The sequence below is a fragment of the Lepisma saccharinum genome, chromosome 16 (assembly GCF_977018435.1).
Source record: "Lepisma saccharinum chromosome 16, izLepSacc3.1, whole genome shotgun sequence".
Classification (NCBI taxonomy): domain Eukaryota; kingdom Metazoa; phylum Arthropoda; class Insecta; order Zygentoma; family Lepismatidae; genus Lepisma; species Lepisma saccharinum.
Window position 1 is genome coordinate 18,806,610 of NC_139244.1, and position 27,239 is coordinate 18,833,848.

The 27,239-nt window shown below is 40.0% G+C and overlaps 1 protein-coding gene across 1 annotated transcript in view; it reads left to right on the plus strand.

Moving 5' to 3' along the window:
- Positions 1-1,984: 1,984 nt before the first annotated feature.
- The window catches only part of amon (prohormone processing protease amontillado), a 322,809-nt gene continuing 297,554 nt past the window's right edge, over positions 1,985-27,239 (plus strand). Inside the window, exon 1 of the mRNA XM_083137814.1 lies at positions 1,985-2,571. Within this exon, the coding sequence (XP_082993940.1) occupies positions 2,350-2,571 (222 nt within the window). The 5' untranslated portion in view covers positions 1,985-2,349. The remainder of the gene's footprint in view (positions 2,572-27,239) is intronic.

Genomic DNA, 27,239 nt, shown 5'->3' on the forward strand with positions numbered 1-27,239 from the left:
CCCCTCTCTTGCCGCGTCCTTTGCGCGCGATTTTTAAATATTTACACTTATTTCAGAAAAACGTTATATCTCTGAGACTATTTGAGCCATCTACTTCGGATAACTTTTGTTTGAAAGCAAGAACATCGGAGCACGCGATCGTGTACAATTGAGAAAGCCCAAGTGAGAAAAACGGGGTTGGGAGGGGCCAAGTCCCCAATGTTTAATGAAAAAAATCTGGCATTCGCCCCCTCTTCTCCTGTTATTTTTGAGAAAGGGCGCACAAACTTTTGCATTGTTTTCAAAGAATAGACCTTGTGCAACAAAGGGAAACTTCTTTCAAGTCTCTAGTCCTCATACAGGATGAAATATAACGCAATATGTACAATCCTGCATTTTGGCAAAAATGGCTAATTTTCATATTAGAGAATAAATTAGTATATCTCGGAGACTATTTGAGCAATCTACTTCGGATAACTTTTTTTGAAAGCAAGAACATCGGAGCACGTGACCGTGTACAATTCAGAAAATCCAAGTGAGAAAAACGGGGTTGGGAGGGGCCAAGTCCCCAAAATTTCAATGAAAAAAAAAATCGTTATTTTGGAAAAAGGGCGCAAACTTTTTCATTGTTGCAACATAGTGAAACTTGTTTCAAATCCCTAGTTCTTATACAGGCTGAAATATGACGCAATATGTACAATCCTGCATTTTGGCTAAAAATAGCTAATTTGCATATTAGAGAAAGGGGGAGGGGGGTGGGTTTTCTTCCACATGACATTTCAAAGTCTTATCTCAACATCTGTCAGCGTTTACAACCTCACATACAAGTATGAAGGTCCTAAAAGCACGTGAATGTTGTAATCGGCACCATGAGTCATATATGACCTATTGGCTGTTTTCGCCTATACTTTCTATGGGTCATATATGACCCATTGGCTGTTTAATAAACGCCATCCCTTTGGAATCATCTTCCATAAAATAATTACCGATCGGGCTTAGTAAGTGGTATCCTGGGTGTTGCTTACTCAAATCCCGCCGGGTGTAAGGGATGACCTTCGCCTAATTGTCACTACCTTCCACGTAGTACATCTTGGACTGCATTTTGCAGAGTGACGAGTCTGTGATATCTGGAATCACAGCTAGTATAATACTGTGTGGGGATTGTGTTGTGTCCTGTTCAAGTGTGTGTGTGATTGTCGCCTCATCAATTTTATTTATAAGAATTTATCTTCATCTTCATGATTAGTCAAATGTCAAATTAATAATATAAGTCAATCAAATCCTGTCGGACGCCAAATTTACTGAGATTCTTGCACGATTCTTGCCAGAACTCCCTGGGGCCTGCCGTTGTGGTAACGTTTTAGCCATGTAATCAAGGGGTCCTGGGCTCGATACCAAGTAGAGGTACGCAATGGTTTGGATCCAAATTTAAAGTGTAGGTCCAGTCCCGATTAGTGATCTGTGCATAAAGTGAACTTGAAACAAAAGCAATACATCAGAACCTTCAAAGAGGGCCAAGGTATGGGTGGATTAAAGGGCGATAGAAGAAGTGGTGGGAGGAGTCATTCGCTACCCCCACGAAAGAAGGTCGTTAATCCGCCACTGGTCCACAAGAGCTTCCTCCCATCGTCGCGATTAACCTAACGTTGCAAACAGTGGCGGAGATTGGGTTACAAAACTGGGAGGGTTGGAGTTGCCAAAACTAAAGGGGCAAGGGCAGTTTACTTTTCATTGATACGATTTAGCATAGTGCTTGGGCAAAAGTGGCTAATACTGGAGGGCAACTGCCCCCAACGTCCCCTATAATCGCCGCCACTGGTTGAAATTCGAACTTTGAACCAAGTGCGCTCAGATTCCCAGCAAGGGAAATATTCTGGTGGAATCACCTTCTCCCGGTTCGTTCGCATCGAGAGTGGCAACACTGCTTCATCGACTGGCTATAGCTAGCAGGGGAACCTGAAAATCAATCCCGTGACGTAGGTCCGACGTCACAAGTACCAACTATATCGCTAACAGGGTGAGCTCGTGTCGGGCCTGGCAGGCAGCGAGTCGCACATCTACACACAGGGATAAGAGAAGGTAGGAGCTCAACCAGCGCTACAGAGGAGGAGAAGCAAAGGACCTCAAACACAGTTCACCGCCGCCATTTTCCATCGGGGCAGACGAGCGAAACCTCATGCAACCGGGTCGAAATCGGCTCCAGCTCATCTGACAACGGCGGGCGAGAACATCTGCTCCGAACCGACAACACTCAACAATCCATACGGGCGCCGCCATCTTCGTTTTCTCCGGACGATAAGCCAGGAACTCCCCCCACCTATTTTTTTCCCGCTTTTCGCAACAGAGAACATAACGCGGGTCTTCTTGGCGATGGTGGATCTTGCAGCATGTAGCGTACTGAGCGGTCAGTTGCCCATTCGCGCCACGTTTGCTGTCCTTCTTTTGTTTTTCGTTTCCTCCGGGATAAACGTTACATCGGCCTCCCCCAAGGAAGTTTTCACTAATTCCTTCCTGGTGAAGCTCAAGGGCCTACCTGGAGAGCAAATCGCTCATGAAGTGGCGAAGAGGAATGGTTTTGAGAACCTTGGACCGGTAAGTACCATTTTTATCACTTGTAATCATATCCATTTTCGACCTTATTAGCATACTCTCGAAAACGCCAGCCTGATCCATAAGACGGTGCAATTTTCATGAATCCATATTGCTACGCGATGTCATGTGGCCGTGCCAAGCGACAACATCTGTTACGTGTTCCTACTTAAAGTTGAATGCATTTTGTCGTCGACTTTGGTGTTGGAACAAGTACAGGATGCAGCAAAAGTACTAGGGATGTCACACATGTGCGTGCGTTTTCAGGTGTCAACTTACAATGTCTTTCGCGTCTGCCTGTCGTTCTTTATTGACCGCATTAACAGTGCATTGGCAGGCGTTGTTCTCTATGTAAGTTTCCACAAACGGTAAGGCGTCTGAGTTTTCAGCAGACAGCTTCGGTTCGATTCTTAGCGGGAGCTCAGCTCGACCAACCTGCAGGAACATACTCTTACATTACATCATTTGTACAGTTACTATGGGACACCTTGATAGTGAAATAATCGCTTCATTGAAAGAACTAACTCCACTGCATTAAGTGGATTTTAATAGCAAAATTTCAATGGCAATTTCTACTAACGCCGTAGAGTTAGGCAACACACACGACGCCTTGAAGGGAAGCGAGTATTTCAAGGATGTAGTTCTCCCTTTTTTATTGCCGGTGACTGTACCTAAACTACACCCTCAGAACAATACAAGTAAAACATAAAGTAGCTTAGAAAACAGCTGACGAAGATATTAGTCCTAATGCTAATATAGAGTCCCGGAAATATAGACCCTAAGCTTTATTGCATTTAGTCTGTCATAACCGTATACATACACCAACATTCTTGTAACCTTTGAGGCATTGGGGCTAATACAGCCCCTAACAACCTTCCATTGTATTTTGATGTAACAAAGCCTTAGCTCTTTCGACGCAATTTTATCACTAGTTTCTTCCCATACGACTTTCTCTGTAGTTGTGTTGCCACATTTGTTACATGGCTACCAACATTTACAGAGTTATGTTTGAAAGCACCACAGTAAAAATGTATCTTGGTTACCATCTCTCAGAAGTAACCAGGTACGTTACACTTTGCTCATGCAGTATTAACGGATGTAAGATGATTTCTTGTGCATCTTGTGTCATCTTGATTGATTGATTGATTGATTAAGTATATATTGATTCGCGTTTTGTGCCTCTTGGCTAATTTGCAAAGATGGGAATGATTGCGTGAAATTGATGAATGGACATTCACAAACAACCAAGCCCGAGCGGGATTCGAACCCGGGGCCTTTGGCGTCGCAGCGCGATGTGCTAACCACTCGGCCACAGGGTCCGGCTTGCGTCGTCTTGAAGACGAAAAATGCACTCCTATATTGTTCATACATCACTATTAATTTTTCGCAAACGTTCTTGTGTTCATCCATAATGCTGAACGTGATCAGTAATTCTCCAATGGTTAAAACGGTTAAGTACCGTCACACACAACTGAACCATGTAATCAATAACCGAAGAAGGGGAATACTAGGCAACCCTTTCGCAGTTTCCTTGTGCATTGTTGTAGGATGAACGTTTATAAAAAGTTAATAACATTTTGCCGTTCTCTTACCTCTATACCTTAGGATATATCTTCCTTTGTTCACACCTAATTGAACATTCTTCACATAAAGTAAATATTACTGTGAGATAACCGTCAGTTTCGTTACTGCAATTATTACTTAAGAAAGTACCTAAGTTCCGGTTCTAATTAGTTCAAATGTTATTGTTAGATAGCGTGAAAGTAAAGGTTTTCTTCGACTGGGATATCAGTAATAATGGAAGACTTTTCGATTTTCTTTATCACTTTGTAAAAATAACTTTAAATAAAACTAAGATAAAACGAAGACGCAATCAGAGTTGTACCTTTATTTAAACAAATAAAGTTATTTGAATGATTTTTAAGTCAGGACACTATTATTTTGTTAAGTATTGATTTGTACATGATGCAAAAATACAACCTCGAGGAAGGTGTGCCGAACACTGTTGACATTGTCTATCGTATATTTTCCAGTTAGTACCAGTTCACCTTATATCAACGATTTTTCCTCATTTTATTGCAAAATAAGGAACAGGATTTCATTTTTTTTGTAGATGTGGATCGTATCGTAATCATTGAAGAAAATACAACCTCTAGAAGAGAGATATTGCGACCTTGTCAGTTTTATCTTTCCTGATTATCATGCAATTTCAAAAGAGAAGGAACGAGACTTTGAATTTCAACGTTTCGGATCCACCTACGACACAATCGTAATTAAAGTAACGCACGAACAAACTAAGAAATACATTTTTCTCAGAAGCGGAGCAAGCATCAGCAATATTGCTTTATCTTCCCAACGGAATTTTTATTGCATAGAAAAGACTTCCATCTGTCCATAAAAGACACAACTAATATCGCTAATAGCCTCTAAGTTAAGAACAAAATTCTTCCGTTCCTATAACGTTCTTGTCTAGTAGACTGTTTATAACGTTGTCCGTGTGATCATTTATTACATGCGAAGATTACCATGTGTATCTCGGATGGAATAAAATAGGGAAAACTGGATAGATGTAGTACAGTGACTTGTCCAAAGACTTGTAATTTCAGAATCTGGTTTGATAGCAGAAGAATTTTCGTAACAGAAATATATTCGTCTTGCTATATTTTGAAAGAAAACGAACATATTGTAAATAAGAAAACCAAACTATACTGATATGATATATTTGGTAGTTGCCACGAATATGGTGGTAGATAATATTTGCTACGTAATACTTCACTTTGAATTCTTGATTTTAACAGTCTTCAAGACTGTACGCTTTTGAAACGTTAAATACTAAAACAATATTCTCGTTAGCCGCATCCTTAAAGTTATTATTTGTGAAAATGGTGTAATGTGAGAATGTGCATTTAAACGAAATCATCTTAACTATATAGACGAAATTACGATTAATTCATTAATTCATTTCTAATGTTGGTTCTCAATATTCCGAACAAAGCAAACTGTTTTATTATTGTAATATTCTACTGTAGTACCAGTTAGGATGAAATCAATACATGCAAATTAACGAAGATATAAACTTAAAATTACTGTCAAATATTCAATCACTTTCAGTGTTAATTCAAATATCGATAATAGATGGTCGCTAGTTGGGATAATAATAAAATTATGTAGTTATAAGTATGAGATCGTTGAATTATTTTAGTTGATGTTGTCTAGTGGAGGAAATCGGATGCATTAAGAATGAAATCATGTTTCAAACTGATCTTCTCGTAAGTGCGGATAAGACTTTATATACTGCATTTCTTGCAATAGACTTTTAGAAATGTAGACTTAATTAATTCTGGACCCTTTGCAACCATACGAACATTGAATGTCTATTTCTTGTTTTATTTTACAGAGTGTACATATGGGTACACATGTTCTAATAGTAATAATAATTAGAAGCACAAGAGGTACAAATGTATGCTATATGTCTGCATCACATCTTTGTAAACAATATACGCACTTCCATAAGGCCGAAAGGAAAAGCTATGTATGCATATTTTGCACGCGTTTGAGTGAATCTGAAAAGTTGAACTTAAATTTCAATGCTGACTTTTAATAGAATGTAAGAAAATTCTAGTTTCTTTCTTACCAGTTCGATTGATTTCGTTTATTTTATTTCGCTTTTTTGTCAATTTTGCAATCGCGAAGATAGGGATGATGTGATGAATTTGATAAAGGGGCACTCACAAAAACACCATACCCAGATCGGGATTTGAACCTGAAACCCTTGGCATAGTAGCGTGCTGTGATAACCACTCCGCCACGTAGGCCCGCGCCAGTTTAAATAAGATAAAAAGAACTGGCGTACGATTTTAAATATTTCGCATCAATTGTGTACCAAATTGTGTGCACGTTTATTTTGTATTTCTCTCCCCAATAACATCACGAGTTGCCTTAAACCGTGGTCAATCAGTGACTGCGTCACTCGTCTGTACACCTGGGTACTAAGTCAGTGTCAACGATTCAAGGCCGTGTTGAAGATAAGAGAACTTGATCTATGGGACGTGTGCTTGCTCAGCGGGTAGCTAGAATCATGCATTGAGAGCAAGGTTGGAAAAGGCTCATGGGAACGTTTTTGAGAGCAAGGTTCCAGAACCGTGGTCTTCAATCAAAAGTAATTATCGCTTTACTTCATTATTTGCCTATTTCTCTTCTTAATTTTAGCACCGCCACCCTTGTTTCGCGGCGGCTAAATTTAGCTTTTCGTTCACGACCCATTTGTTTGAGCGACCTACAGCCGTGGTCTTATGCAAACCCGCTTAACTGTTGGGCAATGTGGGTTGCATGCCGACCAGGATGACAGGTATCTTAACGTTGGTGATTGATAAGCGGGTGCAGTTGCTTTAATGTAAGCTCACCACGTTGCTCGCGAAATTTCCTCCACTGAAAGTCCCGGGATCGAGTCCCCTTTACCAGTTTTGCCTAAAGGGGCAGAGTCTGTAGGTAAAAAATTGATAATGCAAATGCAAATCTAGTTCACCAGGCGTGTTATCTGGCCAATCCTGAACTATACTCCCGCGAAGGACACACCCAAGTGGGGATTGCGGGGATCGAAGCCCCCCCCCCCCCTTTGCACTCAAGTTTCATTAAAAATAGTATAATATAAGGAATTCGTTAAATTTACCTGTCCATTATTTCATTCAAAATTTCTTCAAGCAATATTGTCCGTAAGAATTCATTGGCACTCTTACAGCTACGACTCACTATATTAGCTGTAGCATGAAAATATATTCATAACCACTGAAGAGAGAACATGCAAGGTTTAGTAATAAACTTAGTTCAAATCCTAACACGCGTTTTTATTCATTTTAATTAGGTGACTTTCAATCAGTTGATTTGTTGCTCATTGGGAACTGTTCACTGAAATTTTGAGAGGAGATTCATTGTATTTTAGAAATATTGAAGTCAATTTTCCTTCTAAATGCCAACTCTAGGATAATATTATCAATAAGAAATCCAGATGTTATGAAAAGAGTAATTGTGCGGCAAGTGACATTTTCGTGCATCGAGAATCACGCTGTGACTTCGTCATTGGAGACAATTACCCAAGGCGTTTTTGTTTCTTCTTCATTCTACAAGTTTATATGGCCTTCTCAACAATGTTATTTTATTTTCTATTATGCTGTATACGTATTAATCAATTTTTATGTTCATACATTTAGAATCTTATTCTTATACCAGTCTCCCATCTATTTTTCTGACTTTCCAAAGAACTAATTTGCTGCAAGATCTGGTCCCTCGGCTTTCCCGTACATGTAATGTAATTTCAAGTGTTCTGCATTTTCTTATGGAATGTGTCGATTTGAATGTATTCAGACAAACCTTTCATCCTCCAGACTCTGTGTCGTTCATGTTGGTATGAGATGACTGGGTTTTAATCAAACTTTCTAGGTTTTGGAGAAGCACGGGCATTTCAGTGTCTCCTTACCTTCTTAATTTGTAGTGTTTTGTCTTGTGCAGGTCACTTTACGATCTTGTACTTTTAACTTTTCCCAAGGGTGTTTTACACCCCTTTCTTAAAATGTAGGTAGATGAGGATTTTTCTTCCTTAATAGTGTTAAAGGTGCACAATAGTCATATATGCGGACGCACCTACAAACTTTATTTGATTCATGAAATTGTCGTCTTTCACGGAACTACATCTGCGTACCATAATATTTTATAAATTATATAATTTATTGTATTTCATTCTCTTATGATGTGTCTAGTTCTGCTTTAAGTTTACAAGTACTTACCATATTTATAGCTAAGTGGCCCATATATTCTTACTTATATCTTTCTTTCAAATGCTAATAATTTTTGCTTTAAGATTTGTTACTTAGGGGAAGTAGACATATTGCGTCTGCCGACCGAAAATTCCTCGCAATTCGGGTATTATGCGTGAAGTTTTAGCACACCAGTGATTCTACGTAACTTCTACGTGAACGTTCTTCACGGACGTGAAAAAAGTATAGTCCGATTACTTTCAAAACATCTCCAGCTTCCTGTTCGAATCCAGCAAGCGAGCCTACCAACAGTGTAGAGCGTGAGCGGGAGAGTTAGCGATAGGTGCTGGGTTGAGATGACGTCAGCGGTTCGCTTCTTGATTGGAGGGTTCGGACCTTATGACTCGCTCCGAAGCTGCAAATGCAGAACACACAGAGGTGTTACGAAAATAATCTCACTCTACCATATTTAATTCAAAATACAATTTTACACTCTTTTGGGTCTCTTTTATCCCTCTAGCTTCACGGACCCTACTTGAAACTGTACTCCAAGTCCCGATTAGCCTATTACCATGAAGTGACATTAAGCTTCAAACGACCGGAAAAATCCTGATTTCACACTGCTTTATGTAGGGTTCTTCCAATAGGAGCTACGGGATGCTTTTGCGTTTATTTCAACCAATAGTATGATCGATTACAATAAGGACATGAAGAGCAATAACGGACACAAGGCCATCACGATCCCTTTGACATAAAGTTACCCTTTGTCTAAATTTTGATGACATTTCACTCATATTTTCGGCCGAATCTTGCCAATGACGCGTCAAATTTCTCCCTTGAGTTCGCGGATGGTCGATGTACACATTTTATTTCACGTAGCCCAAAAGAGAATTATGCAGCGGCGTCAAATTGACCGATCTTTTGTTATGCAGAACCAAATAATCACATACTATATTCTGTTTCCCTCCATGGCTTTATGGAATTGCCTACAGCTGACAGCTGACGAACGCTATGAAGAAACAGTGTTGCCATATGGTCCATAACTACAAAACATCTGGTAATAACTATTGGAAGGCTATATACTAACCTTTAATAAACAGCTCAGACTATTTTTTCACGCCTAAGATATTCCATTGCATTACTATTTTGATATATGCACCTATCAACGGACATGAACTTATTTCAACAAATGCCGACTTTCTATTGTGTGGTTTCCATATGCAGGGGTACCCATCCACCCCAAGGCCTATGGCGCACTCCCCCCAAAAGTAGAACATTCCCCTTGCTCCCCCCTTTATGCCGAATTATTTACTCAAATTATTTTGGTCAGACACTATAGGCTTGCATGTTTGCTAACATGAAACGTTCACTGCCATTGTTAGTGTACTGAACCTTATTCTTAACAGTTTGTTTGGTTGACTAACCTTGTATTAATGAGAACAGCACGTCTCACCTTCAAAACCGATTCTAAAGGCATGAGAGGTGGTGTTTCATTTCAACTCCATCGCCACGATGATCCATAGGTAGGTAGAAAAACTGTACATAATAACCATAACTAAAAATCAATAACAAGTCAATGAAACGAAACTATCCCCACCCCCATTTTTATGTGAAGATATATAGAATTGGTATAATATCTTGTCCCCCTAAAAATTCCTATGACGGAGGCGCATCATGAATACTCTCTGTGTGCACCCCTATTCATATGCAATCGGCCGTGCCGGTTAATACTGTATTATATATGGCTACACCTAATAAAGTAGATTGATTTTTTCTCTCTTTCGTCGAGACAGATCGAGTTCATTTGTGTTGCTTTGAGCTATTGTGTCACGTGCCTCGGTCAACCAGATTTCTCCTATATAACTCTGGTAATGCATGCCTGGCAGAAGGACGGACCGACAAGACTGTCGCAAAAAGGGTAGCTTTTAAAACTTTCTTGCTTATTAATGAGACGAAGTAAGGCATGTCAATTTAAGAAATGGAAATTATTTAATAAATATATTATTTATATCAGTTTCTATGACGATATGTTAAACGGAAGATGGCGCTATATTTATCTTTAATATATTTTGCAATATACTTTTTGATATGAGTGCCACGGTCAAGGAATAATTAGAATATAACGGGCTTTAACTAGTTTTGAGAAAAAAACAGTATCAAGTATTTAGAATAGTCAAGTGGCAGTACTTATTTATTGAGATAGATATCCAAGTTGATGTAATGATGTAATGATTGAAAGACAAATCTTAAAATGTATTTAGTGGTTCACTGATCACATTAAAATGTTTCTGATCCCTCATAACATGAAATGGCATGTAGCATTTAGTCTCACATGAGCATAATGGAAAACAGTCGATGAGTAAGCTGTCAGAAAATGGATAAATAATGTTCTTGCATGAGGATCAATTACATCATAATCATGACAAAGAATTGAAATGCTGATTGCACCGGTACAACCTCAAAGTTATGGAAAAGCTGAAACTTACGTCACATAAAGGGTATCCCTAAAGGCAGGGGTTCCCAAAATGTTTCGATTCACGGCGTCCAAGTCAGAATGTAAGCCTATCTAGCACTTGCAACGCTCTGTTACTGTGGTTAGGTTGCTTGTCGTAAGTTCAAGAATGAACATATATTTTCAATTCACGAAGATTTTATTTGTGAAAAGTACTAAATGAACACTTATTTGGAACAGTCATAACATTGATTGAATTTCAGTGAAAATATTGCCGGACCCTGTGGCTGAGTGATTAGTCACTCAGTCCCGGGTTCGAATCCTGCTCGGGCTTGATTGTTTGTGAATGTCCATTCATCAATTTCATCATTTCATCACTCATCCCCATCTTCGCAAATTAGCCAAGAGGCACAAAACGCAAAGTAAAATAAACTAAATCAATCAATCAATCAATCAGTGAAAATATTGGAACATTTCGCGGCGCCCCAGGGAGCCGCGGCGCCCACTTTGGGAACCACTGCCTTAAGGAATATATTTCGAAGTATTGCCAAAGAACATCTCTGGCGGCCGTTTTCAAAATGACGGACGACAAATTTTAAACCGTCATATCTCGGCTATCGTAAATGCTAGAAGAGAGCACATTTCTTTTAAAATATTCTATTTTGAATGATCTACAATTTTGATCTAATTCATTCTTTCACTTTTATCTAAACATAATAAAAGTGGGTTTTTCGAATATCTTAAAATTCATGAATTTTGAAAGTACTATTATTATCTTCCTGCAAGCATAATAAATGAGATATAATTTGAAAAAAAAATAAAAGATTTTGGCTTTAAAATAGCAAAGATGTAGCCAATTGTGTATAGGAAGATGTACATTGAAATATCGGTCACGCATCGTGACCATGCGGTCTATGGCATTAGGCTTTGAGATCGGACCATGGGACGCGCGCAGGTTCGATTCTCCTGAGGGAAGCGTTACAACTTTTCCTGAGATTTCGACCTGCGTATGAGACCGGTGGCCACTCACCATCGTAAGGAAATTGGGGAGCTACGAATGACTAGCGTAACCCTGTCACAGAAATCCTACAGCAATGATTGGGGGTCCGTCGTGTTGACCACACGTCACACCATAACTGGTTAGATGATCACCCACCTCTGCTGAGGCATGTGGGAGTGAGGCCGGCAGTCGGTAGGTAAGCCTTGGCCTTCACGGGCTGTTGCGCGCGGGTTATTATAATAATTATATAAAATATTCGGATATATTTGGAATACCGTCAGATAAGAATACTTGGAGTTACACGAAGTAAAAAAAACAACATATATATATACACACACACACACAGGGTGATTATAAAGTTTCATGACATTTTTGGGAAATCAGCGACTAATAACAAAATAAATGGTACTACAGTACAGAAGAGACACCAAAACACAAAATTAACGCTTTTCCACATGACCTCCACAAAAGTATTTCAATACCGTCGGAATGGGCAATGCTACTAAAAGAAATTGAGCGTACGCAAGAGTGGGAATTTCTCCCCATGTTGCAAGTGAAAACGTTTTTTTTTACGTCAATTATTAAGCTAGACACGATACTTGAACAATATGATGAGTGAGAATTTTGAGAATCCCATGTGTTCCTTACGGAGAAATTTAACTCGATAACTTCAACTTCAAGTTGCAGCTGATCAAATGGAAGTTTCGAATTTTCCGTTTGTGAAAAGCTTCATCAAACTGTCCTCTTACAGTTGATATATTTTTCTATGCCGTCAGAAGTTTGATATTCCCAAGAGAACAAATCAAATAATACTCCCATAAGCTCAATGCATTTCTCCTTGCCTCCTACGGCCATCCTGCCAGTGTTGCCAAACCTGATGCGCATAAAAGAACTAAATTGAGTTAAAACTGACTTTCAAGGAGCTACATTTACGTGGATAAAGTTCTTCCTAGGGTAATTTTAATTTTAGGTGTCAAAGGGGGTGGGGCTCTGCTATTGCCGTTAGTTTTAAAGTATTGACAATTTATTCTAAGTTTTCCGACGGCATAACCCATCTAAATTATCCACCGATGGTCGTATGAAATCGAAAATAAAGGATTCCCGGATAACAATAAAAAAGTAGCTGAGGAGGTAAGAAGGGGTGGGGCGACGCAGCCAATATAACAATATCACGTCACGTGCAAAATGTATACTCATGGCAAAAGTTGGTTTATGTGGGCCGGAGCCAGTGATGGTATCATAGTGAGGCATGAGGGCGGGCGCCCCAGTTCACAGCCAAACGAGTGCACGAAAGAGCCAGATCTGGCCCCAAAAGAACTAAGTTGGCAACATTGACTAGGAGGGAAGAGCATGGCGGAAACTGTTCCGCATGCTCTGGTGCCTCCGACAGGTATTAAACCCGGGACCCCTTGATCACAAGGCGAGAACGTTACCACTACGCCATCGGGGAGGCCCTAACGTGCAGCAATTGAATCAGGGGTAAGCCAATTCTCTTTTGCGACGTTAAATCGCCATGTGGTTTTTTTTTCCAACGCTTTCACGATAACTCTGTCCAGAGAAGAATTATGACCGATGTGGTCGTAGAGCACTTCGGAGTGTAGCTCTGGCGAAACACTCAGAGCGAGCCTAGCGGGACTATTATGAGAGCAGCAAGCGAACCCCCCAATGGGCAGTTCTGCTTCCACATTCGAAGTGGGTCGTCGGGTCGTCGACATTTAAAAGATCCTGAGTTTGGCGACACCAGGAGCGTTGACTTTAATAATGAAAATGGCCTATGCCTGTTCTGCCATCTATCGCCAGTACAATTACATAACTTAAAGAGGGAGGGTTGTTAAGTGTAGCATATGCTGTAATGTGTTACTTTATGGAGTAACTGTCATTAAGTTACTGTGCAGTAATTCGTAATGTAATGTACGGTTGCTTCGTTAAAGTGATGGAGTGGTTAACTCAGCGCGCTACGACGCTAGGGGTCCCGGGTTGGAATCCCTGTCTGACCTTGGACGTTCTTTGTGATGAGTGTCCCTACATAAATTTCATCACTCATCTTCATCTTTGCGATTAGCCAAAAGTGACAGAAATGCGAAGTAAAATATATCAAATTAATGAACTGTTAAAGTGAAGGGATGCGATTGGTCAGCCGTCTGTCTACTAATCGGAAAACCCAGTTTCGAGTCCCGCGGTGTGCAATCTCAGGTGAAAATTTCTCGGTAGCCGGACAATTGCGATGGCGGACAATTTCGATAACGGATAATTGCGATGAACACAGTTAGAAGTGAAAGGGCGGGTGGACAATTGCTATGACTTTAAATCTTCTATGAAATTGATGTGTGACTTAACACCCCGTACAATACCTCTTACAAGAGGATTATGTGAAATATTGATATTTTCGGCTGGGAATTTGGTTCAATCAAGTTTTTGAACATGGACTACAGCCAACATACACCTTTTGAAGTCACCTGTTTCCTCATATGTGCGAATACACTTCCCAACTCTCTCGTCTATTTTAATGTCACGCTTCTTCCTTTTCTGGCCTTCTGGATTAAGTTCCATCCGCATGTACTTCATGTTGGTTTCTTCTGCTTGGCTCTTGAGGCAGGCCAGAACATAATGAAGTTTTGGATGCGGTATTCAAAGCCACCTATTTATTTTGTTGTTCCAACCTTCTACAGCATTATTAGTTCTGTGACGCCTTTGGTTAGGTTAAGTCCTGATCGTCGAAATTGCCCTACCATTAATTTGTAAAATGACCATCACCGTCACAAATCATCGCAATTGTCCGTGATTTTGGCTTCGTCGCAACTGCCCTAGATTCAATTTCTCAGTTTGTGTAAGCGGCTCTGTAGCCCACTCAGCTTCTCCTGAAAAGGAGGGGGCAACCACCTACTTAAGCTCCTATCACACGGAACTGGATTTCTAGTAGGAATGCCCTAGTTGGCGCTGAACTAACTTTCTAGGTAGCAATCATGGCCGCCTGGCTGACTGCTTGACTGGTTTAGAGGAATAGGACATGTTCTAATTGCTACTAGCTTTCCTCGACTGGATTCTGTGAAACAGCCTATCAGAGCAAAGTTTCACCATGTGAAGATAATCTGTGAGTGTGCAAAGGAGCGTTTATGTCTGTGGTTTACGAGTGTTACTCCAGCAATGTATAACGTATACAGCATGAAAGGCGCGTTGAGTTACACCATCTATGCTGAGTGCACGGTGTTTACATTTGAAACAACTAAAATATTATTCCATACGTGTACAGTAAACGTTGTAAAGTATGTATTTAAGCAGCGCCATTGTTTTGTACCTAAAAACGTTTTATACGAAACGTTATCGGCTTTTAAAAATGTGAAGTGATACATTGTTTACATCTCACGCGGCCGCCATTATAACTTCCCTCGTATGGGAACAAAAGTCTATCGCCAAGTACGCTGATAAGTATCGTGTGAGGCGAAAACTAGCAAATTGGTATCCAGTCCAGCGCCAACTAGGGCATACCTACTGGAAATCCAGTTCCGTGTGATGCGGGCTTTAGATGCAAGCGGCCGGCGCTTAAAAGTCAAACTCCCTTCCCGTGTTCGATACCCGGTGGAGGCCCATAGTGTGTTGGATCCCACTTTAAACTGTAGGTCCAGTCCTGATTAGCCTATCTACTGGCGGATCAGAAATTATGGGTACTCGAGATTGGACTTCAATTATAAATTAACCAGAGACCTACATATGAACGAGTTACATCAAAATTTAGCTTATTCAATTATGCGTTGATCTATGATAACAATTTTCTTTCGAGTATGCCTTTAATGTTTTGTCGTCGTGCCTGTTTTTGGCCAACTCTCTTTTAAATTCTATAAATAGAAACCTTGTTGTTCGATCGTGAAAAAAATTAAATACAGGGTAGATAGAAAGGTTTTAAATACAATTCTCAATTTTCAATTTTTAAGAAACTTTTGCTTAGTATTGGGTAGTCCGACAAATAGGATCTTGGTCTTGTTTTGGGTATTCGCAGCTGTTCTAGAACCCCATTATCATTGTCAATTCACATTGTGAAACCGATTTAAAACAGTTTTTTATTCAACGGAGTAAATATGTTCGTTGAACGTGGGAACACCGTACATTCTGTCGATACACACAGAGAACTAAATGCATCATATCGATTGATGCACCAGAATGCATCGATTGATGCACTAAAGTGTGTTTTGTGGCTTCTTCAAAGAATCAGATTCACATTTGATGCATTCGGGTGGATGATTTTTGTATGTCGTGAAAGAAACACCAAAGTGTTGATTCAAGTGAGGATTTCTTTCAGTCGAGATGCACTTTAATGCATAAGTTGATGCGTTTTGATGCACCAGAATGCATCTCTTTTGATGATGCACTTAAATGTCTCGTCTGAGCTACATAAACTCTGTAGCTCAGACCAAACGTTTAAGTGCATCATCCAAAAAGATGCATTCTGGTGCATCAAAACGCATTAGCTGATGCATTAAAGTGCATCTCGACTGAAAGAAATCCTCACTTTCATCAAATGATGCACTTTGGTGTTTTTTTTTCACGACATACAAAAATGCACCCAAATGCATTAAAATGTGAATCTGATTCTTTGAAGAAGTCATAAAACACACTTTAGTGCATCAATCGATGCATTCTGGTGCATCATACAGCGATGTCCGGTATCCATTCAACCGTGCGGGCTGTCACTGGAGTCGGCATAATAGCCTTTGAATGCTATCCTATGCTGACGGTCCCAGGTTCGAATCCTTACTTGGGTTTTCTTGAAACATTCATTCTCATTGTCGTGCTTAATACACTAGTTTGCACACAGTCGGAAGATATCAGCCTAACTTAACTAACTCTCTAGCCTTCTTGAACCCGATGGTTCATGGCTGCAGTAACATCTGTCTCTATCCTGAGCAAGATGTATATGCTCTTTTCCATCCCTACCAATTTCCTTTAGGTCCATCTCAACATTATCCCTCCATCTTCGTCTTAGTCTTCCTACTGATCTCTTACCACCAAGTTTCCCAACAAGAATCCTGTAAACTCTTCTTTCCTCTCCCATTCGTGCCACATGGGCTCAGCCTAACTTGCAACTAAGATTGGTAATTTCTTCACGCAGTCGGCAACACTTCAATATTTCCTGAAGATTCACTGGAAATTTCCGTGCTCCTAACCTTCATCCTTATTTCCTTCCATCTCGTCGTACCCGAGCACGCGCTGTCGATATTTTTTATCTTTTCTTGTATGATTTCTCCTTTGTGTCATCTTTCATTCAACCCTTCCACCAATGCCCTCGCTTTCGCATCTCTCCTCTCCCCCACCACTCGGTCTGTATCACGGACGTCGTGTTCTCCCCAGCGGCTCAAAAACCCTTCATTAAGAACCCAGCGATCTTGCCTTGGTGATGCAGATTTTCTTCAAACAAATCTGGTCGACTCTGTGATCCTGAATTTCCACGCCTTGAGCACGGCAAGGCGATTGGCTGTCATTGTCCTCGCGGAGGAAGCCAATGGGAGAGAAGAAAAATGCCATCGCTCCCCCCTCTCTGAAATCTACATGGAGACGAAGCCCGGAGAAATGGCTATAGATTCAGAAGGGAAACGGATGAAGGGGAAAATATTTTCGTCTTTCATATTCTTGGAACGCCATATCTAAGAAATGAAGGGCCAGTAATAGATTTACAGATAGAAAAAAGGGATAACAAGGTAAAAAATGTTTCTTTGGTCCACTTTTTAGCCAGAAATGCGGATGCCAGATAGGGAGAAATGATGTGAAAGTAGAAAATAAACGTTAAGACATTTTGCAAGAGAAGAGAGAATGGAGAATAAGAGAGAAGATTGGGAAGAAAGAAATAGAATGATATAGAAAAGGAGAAAGAAGCAAAGTTACAGAACTGAGAAACACAACAAAAGAAATAAAGAAAAAAGGGAAGCGTTAAATACAAGAGAGAGAGAGGGAGAGAGAGAGAGAGAGAGAGAGAGAGAGAGAATAAGAGAGAGAGAGAGAGAGAGATGTGGAAGGGAAGAGAAATGTAAGAGAGAAGAAGCAAAGTTCAGACGAATGAACAAGAGAAGAAAAGGAACCGACATAAAGGGAAAATCAAGAAAATGAAGAAAGGAATACTAAAAGCAGATGAAAAAGGAGAGAGGAAGGTAACAAATATTACTCCCTCTGTCCCATAATTATTGTCCGGTATGCCAAAATGGTAACTTTTTATTTAGGATCTTTTGGATACTTGATTGGCCAATTTGTACTGATCCTTGAGTAATAACGTTGTATGACTCATTCCCGCGTTTCATTTTCTTCTTCTGTATACACCAATGTCACAGTTTGCATATCGGACAATAATTATCGGACACCAAACAAAAGTGTACCGGACAATAATTATGGGACAGAGGGAGTATTAAACAGTAAAGGAAATATAAAGATTGGTTGATTGATTTGGTATATTTTACTGACACTTTTGGCTAATCGCGAAGATGTAGATGAGTGATGATATGATGAAATTGATAGATACACTCACAAAGAGCACCCATGCCAAGAATAGGATTCGAACCCGCGACCCCTGGTGTCGTAGCATGCTGTGCTAGCCACTCCGCCACGGAGGTCAGCGATGAAGAAAAAGACAAGAACGAGACGCAGATAAGAATTAAAATAAGGAAGTTAATTTCATAAATTAATTGAAACACAAAAGAAAAGGAAATGGCAGAAAGCGAAAAAAGAGCGTAAATGCTTCAGATAGGAATGGAGAAATGGATATTTAACTTGAGGAAGTAATGTCTTTCATAAAGCCAGATGAAGCAGCAAATGAGCGTATTGAGAATTTAAAGTCTTTCTCTTGACATGTTTATGTAAAAGGGGGATGGACAGAGAAAAGTTTAAAGGGATAATCATATGAAAGGTGGAAACGGGAAAGTAGTAAATTAATGGTAATTCATCTTTAAGTTTTCTAGTTATAAGAAGGGAAGTTCAAAGCTGTAATAATCATGTACAACGAGCTTATGTCCTTTTCAAGGTCGGTTCTTTTCATGACATACTTATTATCCATTTTTAACCTTATTGTGCATTATTTTTACACTTACTTTGTTATTCTGTTTTGTTTGTTGCTTTTCATGGTTAATTTCTTGAAATTTCCTTCTTTTGCGTTCGTTAAGTTTAGCGGATGTTCCTTTTCCAGTTCCATAGTTGGTTTTAGGAACGTTCCTCGCAGAAAATATTCCATTTCCCCCCACTGAATCCGTTTCGCGAATACTTTTTCCGCTTCATCTGTTTAGCCAAAATTCGTGTTACGCTTATTCTCTTCCTCTCTTGTTCCTTGTACGATCCCGGGTTCGAATTCCGACCTGGGCATGGATCTTCTTCATGAGTCTCCATTCATCAATTTCATCACATCATCACTCAACCTCATCTCCGCGATCTTCGCGATTAGCCAAGAGTGGCATAAAAGCGAAGTAAAATAAACCAAAGCAATCAATGAAACATATTTGTTTCAATTCACACATTTTAGTCCTGTGTGTGGGTGTGAAAAACAAACATTGAAAAGCGTGACTTTCGAAGTGATAAGCTGGAGAGGAAACCAAAACATGTTATTGCAAATTAATATTCATTAAGAGGATAATCCCCCTCCAGCCCCCGCCCTGCTTGATCGTGCGTCATAACTCACACATAAAGTGAAAAGCAAATCAGGCACCCACAGCCCCAGTCATCTTTCCTGACGTCCCGCTTTTTCACCAGGATACAGTGGAGAGCAATTCATTTCAATTTTCGACGACCCTCAGCCGTAAATCAGCATATGAAAATTGGATTTAGCGCTGATCCAGGAACGAATGGCTGCGTTTCAAACAGCACACCCAGGATATGACATTTCGTTCTATCATGCGAATGAAAGCTTGGCGAATGCCAGATGTTTTTTCCCAATATTTTTTTCAATTAACGTACCTTACGTAATTACATTACTTCTCCCTTGTTTATTTTACAATGATGCTATTTTTAGACACACCTGCAACAATGAGGAAAACGTTACCGTTGCTCAGTGTTTTCGTTTTCATGTTCTCCTGATGTTTCACTATATTGACCGATAGATGGCGGCACAACCTACTGCGAAATAATGGCGTGATTCTATCGAGAATCTAACTTGGGACAGGTTGTTAGGGTCGTAAGTAGGATCAAATTATTATATTATTTATATTTGAGTATATACCGTGTTGATTACAGAGATTACCTTACTACGACACTTTCTAGTATCGTACACACCACTGAAAACATATTTAAATTACTTCTCAAACTTCCTAAAACAGTATTAACAGTGGTTCTCCCGACAGCATTGCCATAATGCTGTCGCTTGGAATCAAGGAGTCCCGTGTTCGGCTCCCGGTGGACGAACATAGTGGTTCGGATATGGGTCGAGTGAGAAGCACACCCAGCTGCTAGCACGTCGTAAAAATGGGTTGCTGACAGCCGTAATCCTGGCCTCCTAACCTAATAACGTAGGCATTAATAGAATTCTAATTGTGTAAATCATGCATGTAACTTAGGTAGCGGGGTTAAGCTAGGCGCTATCAGCATATTTTAGAAACTGATTTTCGTGAAGGTGAAACCCTTTCAGATACCACTGAAGATCCTGTTCGAATGAGCCTATCTGTACATAAAGTGCACTTAATTTTTTTTGACAATATAAATCATGATAATTTCTTCCTGATTTTGCGTCGCTTTTATTCCTCTTAAGGTTAATTGCAACGAGGAATACGATTAGGTGATATTGATAGACACTCACAAAGAAACACACATTCGAAGGTTGGGACTTGAAGCTGGAACCTTCGGTGATGAGATCATGTGTGACCAATCAACGCGCTTGGCTACTAAGCTGATTAAGAATTACAATATCCACCACACGAGGAAAACGTAGCAAGGGAAATTAAGTATAAAGTAAGATTTGGTATGTATACACGGAAAACATCCAATGTTATTTATTTACAGTGTGGTCCCAGATGGCCAGGTCAAATTTTAACCTCAATGGTATTAAAATTGTGTTGATTACTACCATTTATCTGTGGTATTTTAACGTTACTAAGGATAAACGTTGACAAAAATATAATGTGGACTTCCTAGGACTATGTCACTTTAAGACCAATTTTTCTACAGTATTCTTAGAATCAGCTAATGGTACCGTTCATTTGAACTTCTGCCTAGAAGCCAATATGTATGTTCATTGAATTATGAAACAACAGTAACGAATGATTATTATGTAGTACATTTATAACACAATTAATTAAGCCTTGTTTCAATGATAACCAAAATCTCAATATGGTGAACAAGGCAGAATTTATTTTATTTTAAAACATAAACTAAACGTTACGTTTCAACCTTCTAGCAAGGCCTTCTTCAGACTCTGTACCAAGTACAAATGAAACAAGGTACAAAATAGGAAGATATATATATACACACACACACACACACACACACACACACACACACACACACACACACACACACACACACACACACACACACACACACACACACACAAATCACTCCCCTCCAGACACAAGATTATTAGACAGTTGTCTATCTGGAACATTCCTTTCCAGATGTTCAGCAGGTGGCCTTTTCCTGTCAACTGTTGTTTCACCTGACAGGCGATTTAGATAAACATTTCCTTTCATCTGGAAAGTGGTTGGACTACTTATCTCATGCTCTTTTTTCCTTTCCCTTCTTTCTTCATTCCTCGTCCTTCTCTTCTCCTTCGCTCTTGTCCTGTCCACTCTTTCTAACACCTTCTTTCATTCTTTGTTTATCTTCAGTCCCCCATTCCAGTTCATTGTGTCTTCTTCCCCTTTCTTCTCTATTTCCTTGGCCTCCTTCCATTTTCTCACTAGTACGCTCTCCTTCCTTCCTATCTGCTTAGCCTCATCCCACTCTATGTCATGTCCTGGAAGACCACAGAAAAGATATGCAAAGTGCTTAGGAAAGCGGGCATTAAAACTTACAGGATGGACGAAGCATCTTCAGAGTAGCGAGGAATGCAAACAAGAAAAAGGAAAACAGAGAATAGGAAGAGGAAGGGATTATCTACGAAGTAAAGTGTCAGAGTGTGTACATCGGAGAAACAAAAAAAGAGGCTGAAAGACAGGTTGAAACAACATAGGGATGATGTACGAGTTATGAGAGAGAGAAATGCGATATTTAAGCACACTAGAGCATATTATTAACGACTATTGTGCATATGATTTCTGTAATTGATTATTATTAATATTTTAAAAAGAAATAATGAGAATATGCTAAAGGATTATGTGAAAGAAAAGCTTTTAAGTAGAAAAATTAAGGACTTATAGAAAATGGAAAGTGCAGAATAAAAACAGACACGAAACTTCTGGATCTTTATAAAGATGTAGACATTGTGACAGAAATTAAGACAGGATAAGAAGGCGACTCTGGATTTGTTAGAGAATTATGACACGTTCTTCTGTTTTCATCATATCCCAATCCACTATTTTCTCTTTACAGTGATGTGTGATCATTATCGTTTAATATGTACATTTTACGTTATTATTTTTCAAGAAATTATAGAACATCTTTATTTCGTAACAAGCCAATTACTTCTTTGATTACGACACCGGATGCTAGTTCCCTCATTGCCCGTTCGTGTCTCTCCAGATCAAGGTCCCCGGTTCGTTAACCTCCCATGCAATTAAGGCTTCATTAATAAGGGAAGTGTACAGCATGTCTCCTGGATAAAATATGGAGGGACGTTTCGCAAGCGACGTCATCAAAATGGGCGGATCCGGTATGATAAATTTCTCCTATGATTGGTGCTCTAATACTTCTTCCTTGTAGCCTGGTCTATAATCAGGGGACCCTCTCGAGATGTGGGTGATAAGGTCAATGTATCTGTTTGCGTTCCCGGAAATCAGTGGCGGTGCGAGTGGGAAGTGGGGATGCGTTTTGCGAATGGTCCTGTAACACGCACATGTTTTCTCGGAAACATTATGTTGGATATAAGAGCCTGTTTCCCTCTGATCTTCAAAGTGGCCGTAGTGAGATAAAGGTAGAACTGGAACTGATTTCAACAGCAGCGGTTCTAAGGTTTCCCGTGTTTTTGTTTTGGTTTCACAGCGGCGTCCATGGATACTGTTTTGTGGGACGAACTCAGAGGGTGGGAAGCAATCCGTTCAGGTGTGCCTTGCTTTTGGTTGTCAATGCTGCCTCTCTCATTCTTTCTATCGCTTTCTTCTTCCCTCCCGTCTCTCTCACATTCTCCTTCTACCTTTCTCCTTCATTCTCGCGTCACGTTCTCCTTTTTCCACAGTCTCATTCTCTCTCGCTCTCTTGTTCTCTTTTCTCACTATCGTTCTACATTTTCTTCCCTCTTGTCTCATTCCCTCACCAACCAACCTACGTGACGGAGTGTACAGCACAGCGTGCTATGACGCCGGGGGTCCCGGGTTTGAATCCCGGCCTGGACATGGATGTTCTTTGTGAGTGTCCCTTCATCAATTTCATCATATCATCACTCATCTTAGTCTTCGCGATTAGCCAAAAGTGGAAGAAAAGCGAAGTGAAATAAACCAAGTCAGTGCAATCCAAAATCATTCTCTCACCGTCTCTTGCTCATTTTCTCTCATCTACTCCTTACGTATCTTCGTCCTTCTATTTCATCCTCTCTCCGTCTGTTGCCCATTTCCTCTCCTTATGTATCTTTTCTTTTTTCTCTCTCTATGCCTCACATATCTCCTTCCCTCTGTCTCATTCTTTCACCGTTTCGTGCTCGTTTTCTCTCTTCTACACTTTACATATCTTCGTCCTTTCTCTCTGCCCAGTTCTCTTCGTCTGTTGCCATTTTCCTCTCCTTCTTACCCTTTAAGTATCTTCTCTTTTCTCACTCCACATATCGTTCGTTCCTTCTATATTTCTGTCTCTGTAACAGCACATATATTCTTCCCACTATTCTTTAATCTCCATGTATCATTCTCTCTATCCCTCTCCTTTTTTCTCTTGATGTCACATCAATTTCTCTCACTCTCTTTTTTCGTGTCTGCGTCTGTGTGTGTGGACTGGCTTACGCAGGGGAGAGCTGATGGAGCTACAGTCCTCACCGAAATTTCATGAAAATCAATATTTTCAAATAAAAGCAGTAAATAACCCTGTGAAAAGAAGCAAAGTGGTAAATGGAAACCCACTTAAAATGATCCTAGTTTATCCTTTTTTATGAGCAACTAGCTGATTGCCCTGCGTTGCCCGGGTATTTATTTATCCCAATCTTCTATTAGACAGGAAAATAATGAATTCTAACTATAATGTAAAATTAACTTGGAGTTGAACGGCATTGGGAGTGTCACTATGCATCTTAGTGACCCCGAAAACTATGGATTCCACACTAATATCGGTCGTTTTCGATTATTTTTACGTCACTCCCCTTCCCACCCCCACCCCTAGAGGTGCCAGGGGTGTTTTACCTCCACAGTATTTCTTTCCAGATTGTAAGTGATATGTGTTGAAATTGCTCGAGGATAGCAATATCGCACCTTCTGTGTAGGCAACCAACTTCACCGTGCTGTGTTGCTCGAAGCATAACTTGCAGGATATGACACGAAAATTCCAGCAACAGAATGCTTTTCATGTCCCCTTTCCACCCCCACCCCTAGGGGTGCCGGCGGTGTCTTAGCCCCACAGTATTTCTTTTGAGATTGCAAGTGATACGTGTACCAAGTTTGGTTGAAATCGCTCCAGGCGTTCGAGAGTTATTGCTGAACAAACAAACATATATATATATATATATATATATATATATATATATATATATATATATATAGACAGATTTTTTAAATGAAGGTTGAAAGTGGTAATTACGAAATATTTTATTCTGCATCCCGTCCTCCTAGTTCGCATCTACAGGGTGGGCGAAAAGTCCCTTTACATGTTAATAGCATAGTACAGTTAGACATGTAGATACATTGTTATGAATACAAAACAGTATATTTTTTTTAAATTTCAACATTTATTTTGAATAAACAATGTCTGGTTAACATTAACACTTATTGTGAATAACATATTAACATTGTTACAAAGGTTCAAGGTTCATTGATCAACAACGTCAGTGTGCACTCCTTTATGTTCGATGCAAAGGTTGATGCGTGGCCATGTTCTTGTGTGCATTCGCTGCAGCATATCAGGGGTGATTCTTTCAAATGCCATGCAAACTCCGTCTTTCAGTTGATCGTCGTTCAGGTATCGTCGTTTACGAACGTCTTCTTTTATTATGCCCCATAGTGCATTGTCCGGTGTGGTGAGGTCTGGGCTTCGTGGAGGCCATGGCAACGGTGCTGGAAGGTCTCGTAATCCACGTCCAATCCAGCAGTTTGGAAACAGTTCATTTAGCCGTTTGCGGACACACACAGCAAAATGTGGTGGAGCGCCGTCTTGTTGAAGTGTAACGATGTCAGCTATTCCTCTTGCCGTTAATTCTGGAAGCAACCACGTGTTAATCATGTGAAGATAGCTGTGCTGGTTCACTGAACCATCAAAGAGATATGATCCAAGCAGATGGTCTGCCGTTATCCCTGCCCAAATCAAATGTTTATCTACATGTCTAACTGTACTATGCTATTAACATGTAAAGGGACTTCTCGCCCGCCCTGTATGTAATACCTTCCTTTACAATTCCAGCCAAGTCTAAAGAAGAATCCTGCATACACCAGTTGTGTGTGCGAGAGAGAGATTATAGCTTTGCTGCACACAATTAAGCTATTTGCTTTTGAAAATTTCTCATGTGGAATATTTCAATGGGCAGGAGAATGGCTCAACTGTCGGTTGAGCTCGCTCGCGTCTACCCAGTGACGTCACTCCTATTTCCACGAGTACATAGGCTAATAATATAGATTGTATTAATTAATACCTATAGAAGCTTGTAATGTACAAATAAACATACTTCCTGAAATGTAGCGCTGACTAAGGACTTAACTAAAGCGGAGCTAAGGACTGAAAGCAGAGCTTGTCAATACTAAATGAGTTGGGATAGTTCGCGAGTTGTGACATAGTTCAAACTCTATTGTGTGCAACCACGGACTTGCATGTTTCTTACGCAAAATTTTGGTCCCCGTAAAATTCACCGTTTTTGAGTTAATGAATTTAAATCTTTTTTTCCGAAAATGTGCAGGGTTCTCCGGGATTTTGCGTGCAATTCTTTTTTCGATCCCACGAGTATGCTAACGGGTAGATCCTCCTGTTTCAGATCCCATAATAAATGTAAAAATGTGTAATGGACACAATTGCTTGTTAAAAATGGCTTTAGAATTAACCCTATACTCTAGGTAAGAACGAACGTTCGAATTCCGGCCGTGCCATGGGTATTCTTTGTGCGTGTCCAGTCATCAATTTCATCATATCATCACTCATCCTCACCTTCGCAATTTAACCAAAAGTAGCAGAAAAGGATAATTAAATAAACCAAATAAAATCGAATCAAATCATAGCTGCACAGATATCATAAGTGCAAAATAGCAATGATAGACTATTAACGCGATAGATGTTTCACAGGTGCATGGATACTGTGATAAGTATGATACGCCTTGTTTATTTTGCCAATATTGTATTCGTTTTCTGTTAATTTCACAGAAATCTGTTTGATTTATTTGTTAGTTTCAATACTGTTGTTTGTGTTGATTTAAATTTGTAATGTTTGCTGTATATTTGTTACACGCAATATCGGAAGCGGAAGTCATTTCCGGTTAATAAACATTTGTAGAACTGTCCAATCTTTTATTGATTCCGTTGCCGGGACAACAGTGCGTGAAAAGGGAAAAGTAAGTTGAGTTGCGTGAGATGATGTTAATTTTGTGAAAAACACTGTTATAAAGGAAAAGCCGCAGCTTAATTGAAAGGTGATTGTGTTTGTGAATATTGTTGTTATTTTGCAGCGATTGCTTAAAGGTAAAATGTGTTATTAAATTTGTAAAATGGCAAGAAGCTATTTCTTTTTCAAATCGTTACGTCCTGAGAATGCTCATTGTAGCATAACATTAAGGAGAGTCTCATAACTCCGCCGCACAAGGAGATTGGGTAGCTATCGTGACGTACTGATCCAGTGGCGAACACCAGAAAGGAACGTCACAAGTGATACAGGGCAATGAAAAACCTACTTAAGCGCTCGATAACATGTTTCATAGCTGCAAAGATACAGTGGTAAGTGCAACAAGGCAATAAAGAACTTTTAAAGTGATCGGTAACATGATTCATCTTCCATGTGTCGCAATGAGAAGTCAAAGACCGCTGAAGAAGTAGCCAAATTCTCCCACAATCACCTCCGCAGCAGGAGTTCTGTACTGATTCCTGAAGAACTTGCCACTGCAGCACAGTCCTGTTCTGCAGCAGTGCAGATGCGACTGCCGCAACTTAAGGGAGCCGAATCTTCTCCCAGCACCCGCTGCTTTGGCATTCTCCCGGAGCCCCGGGCCGAGGGGGGCAGGGGGTTCGAGTTGAACGTCTCCGC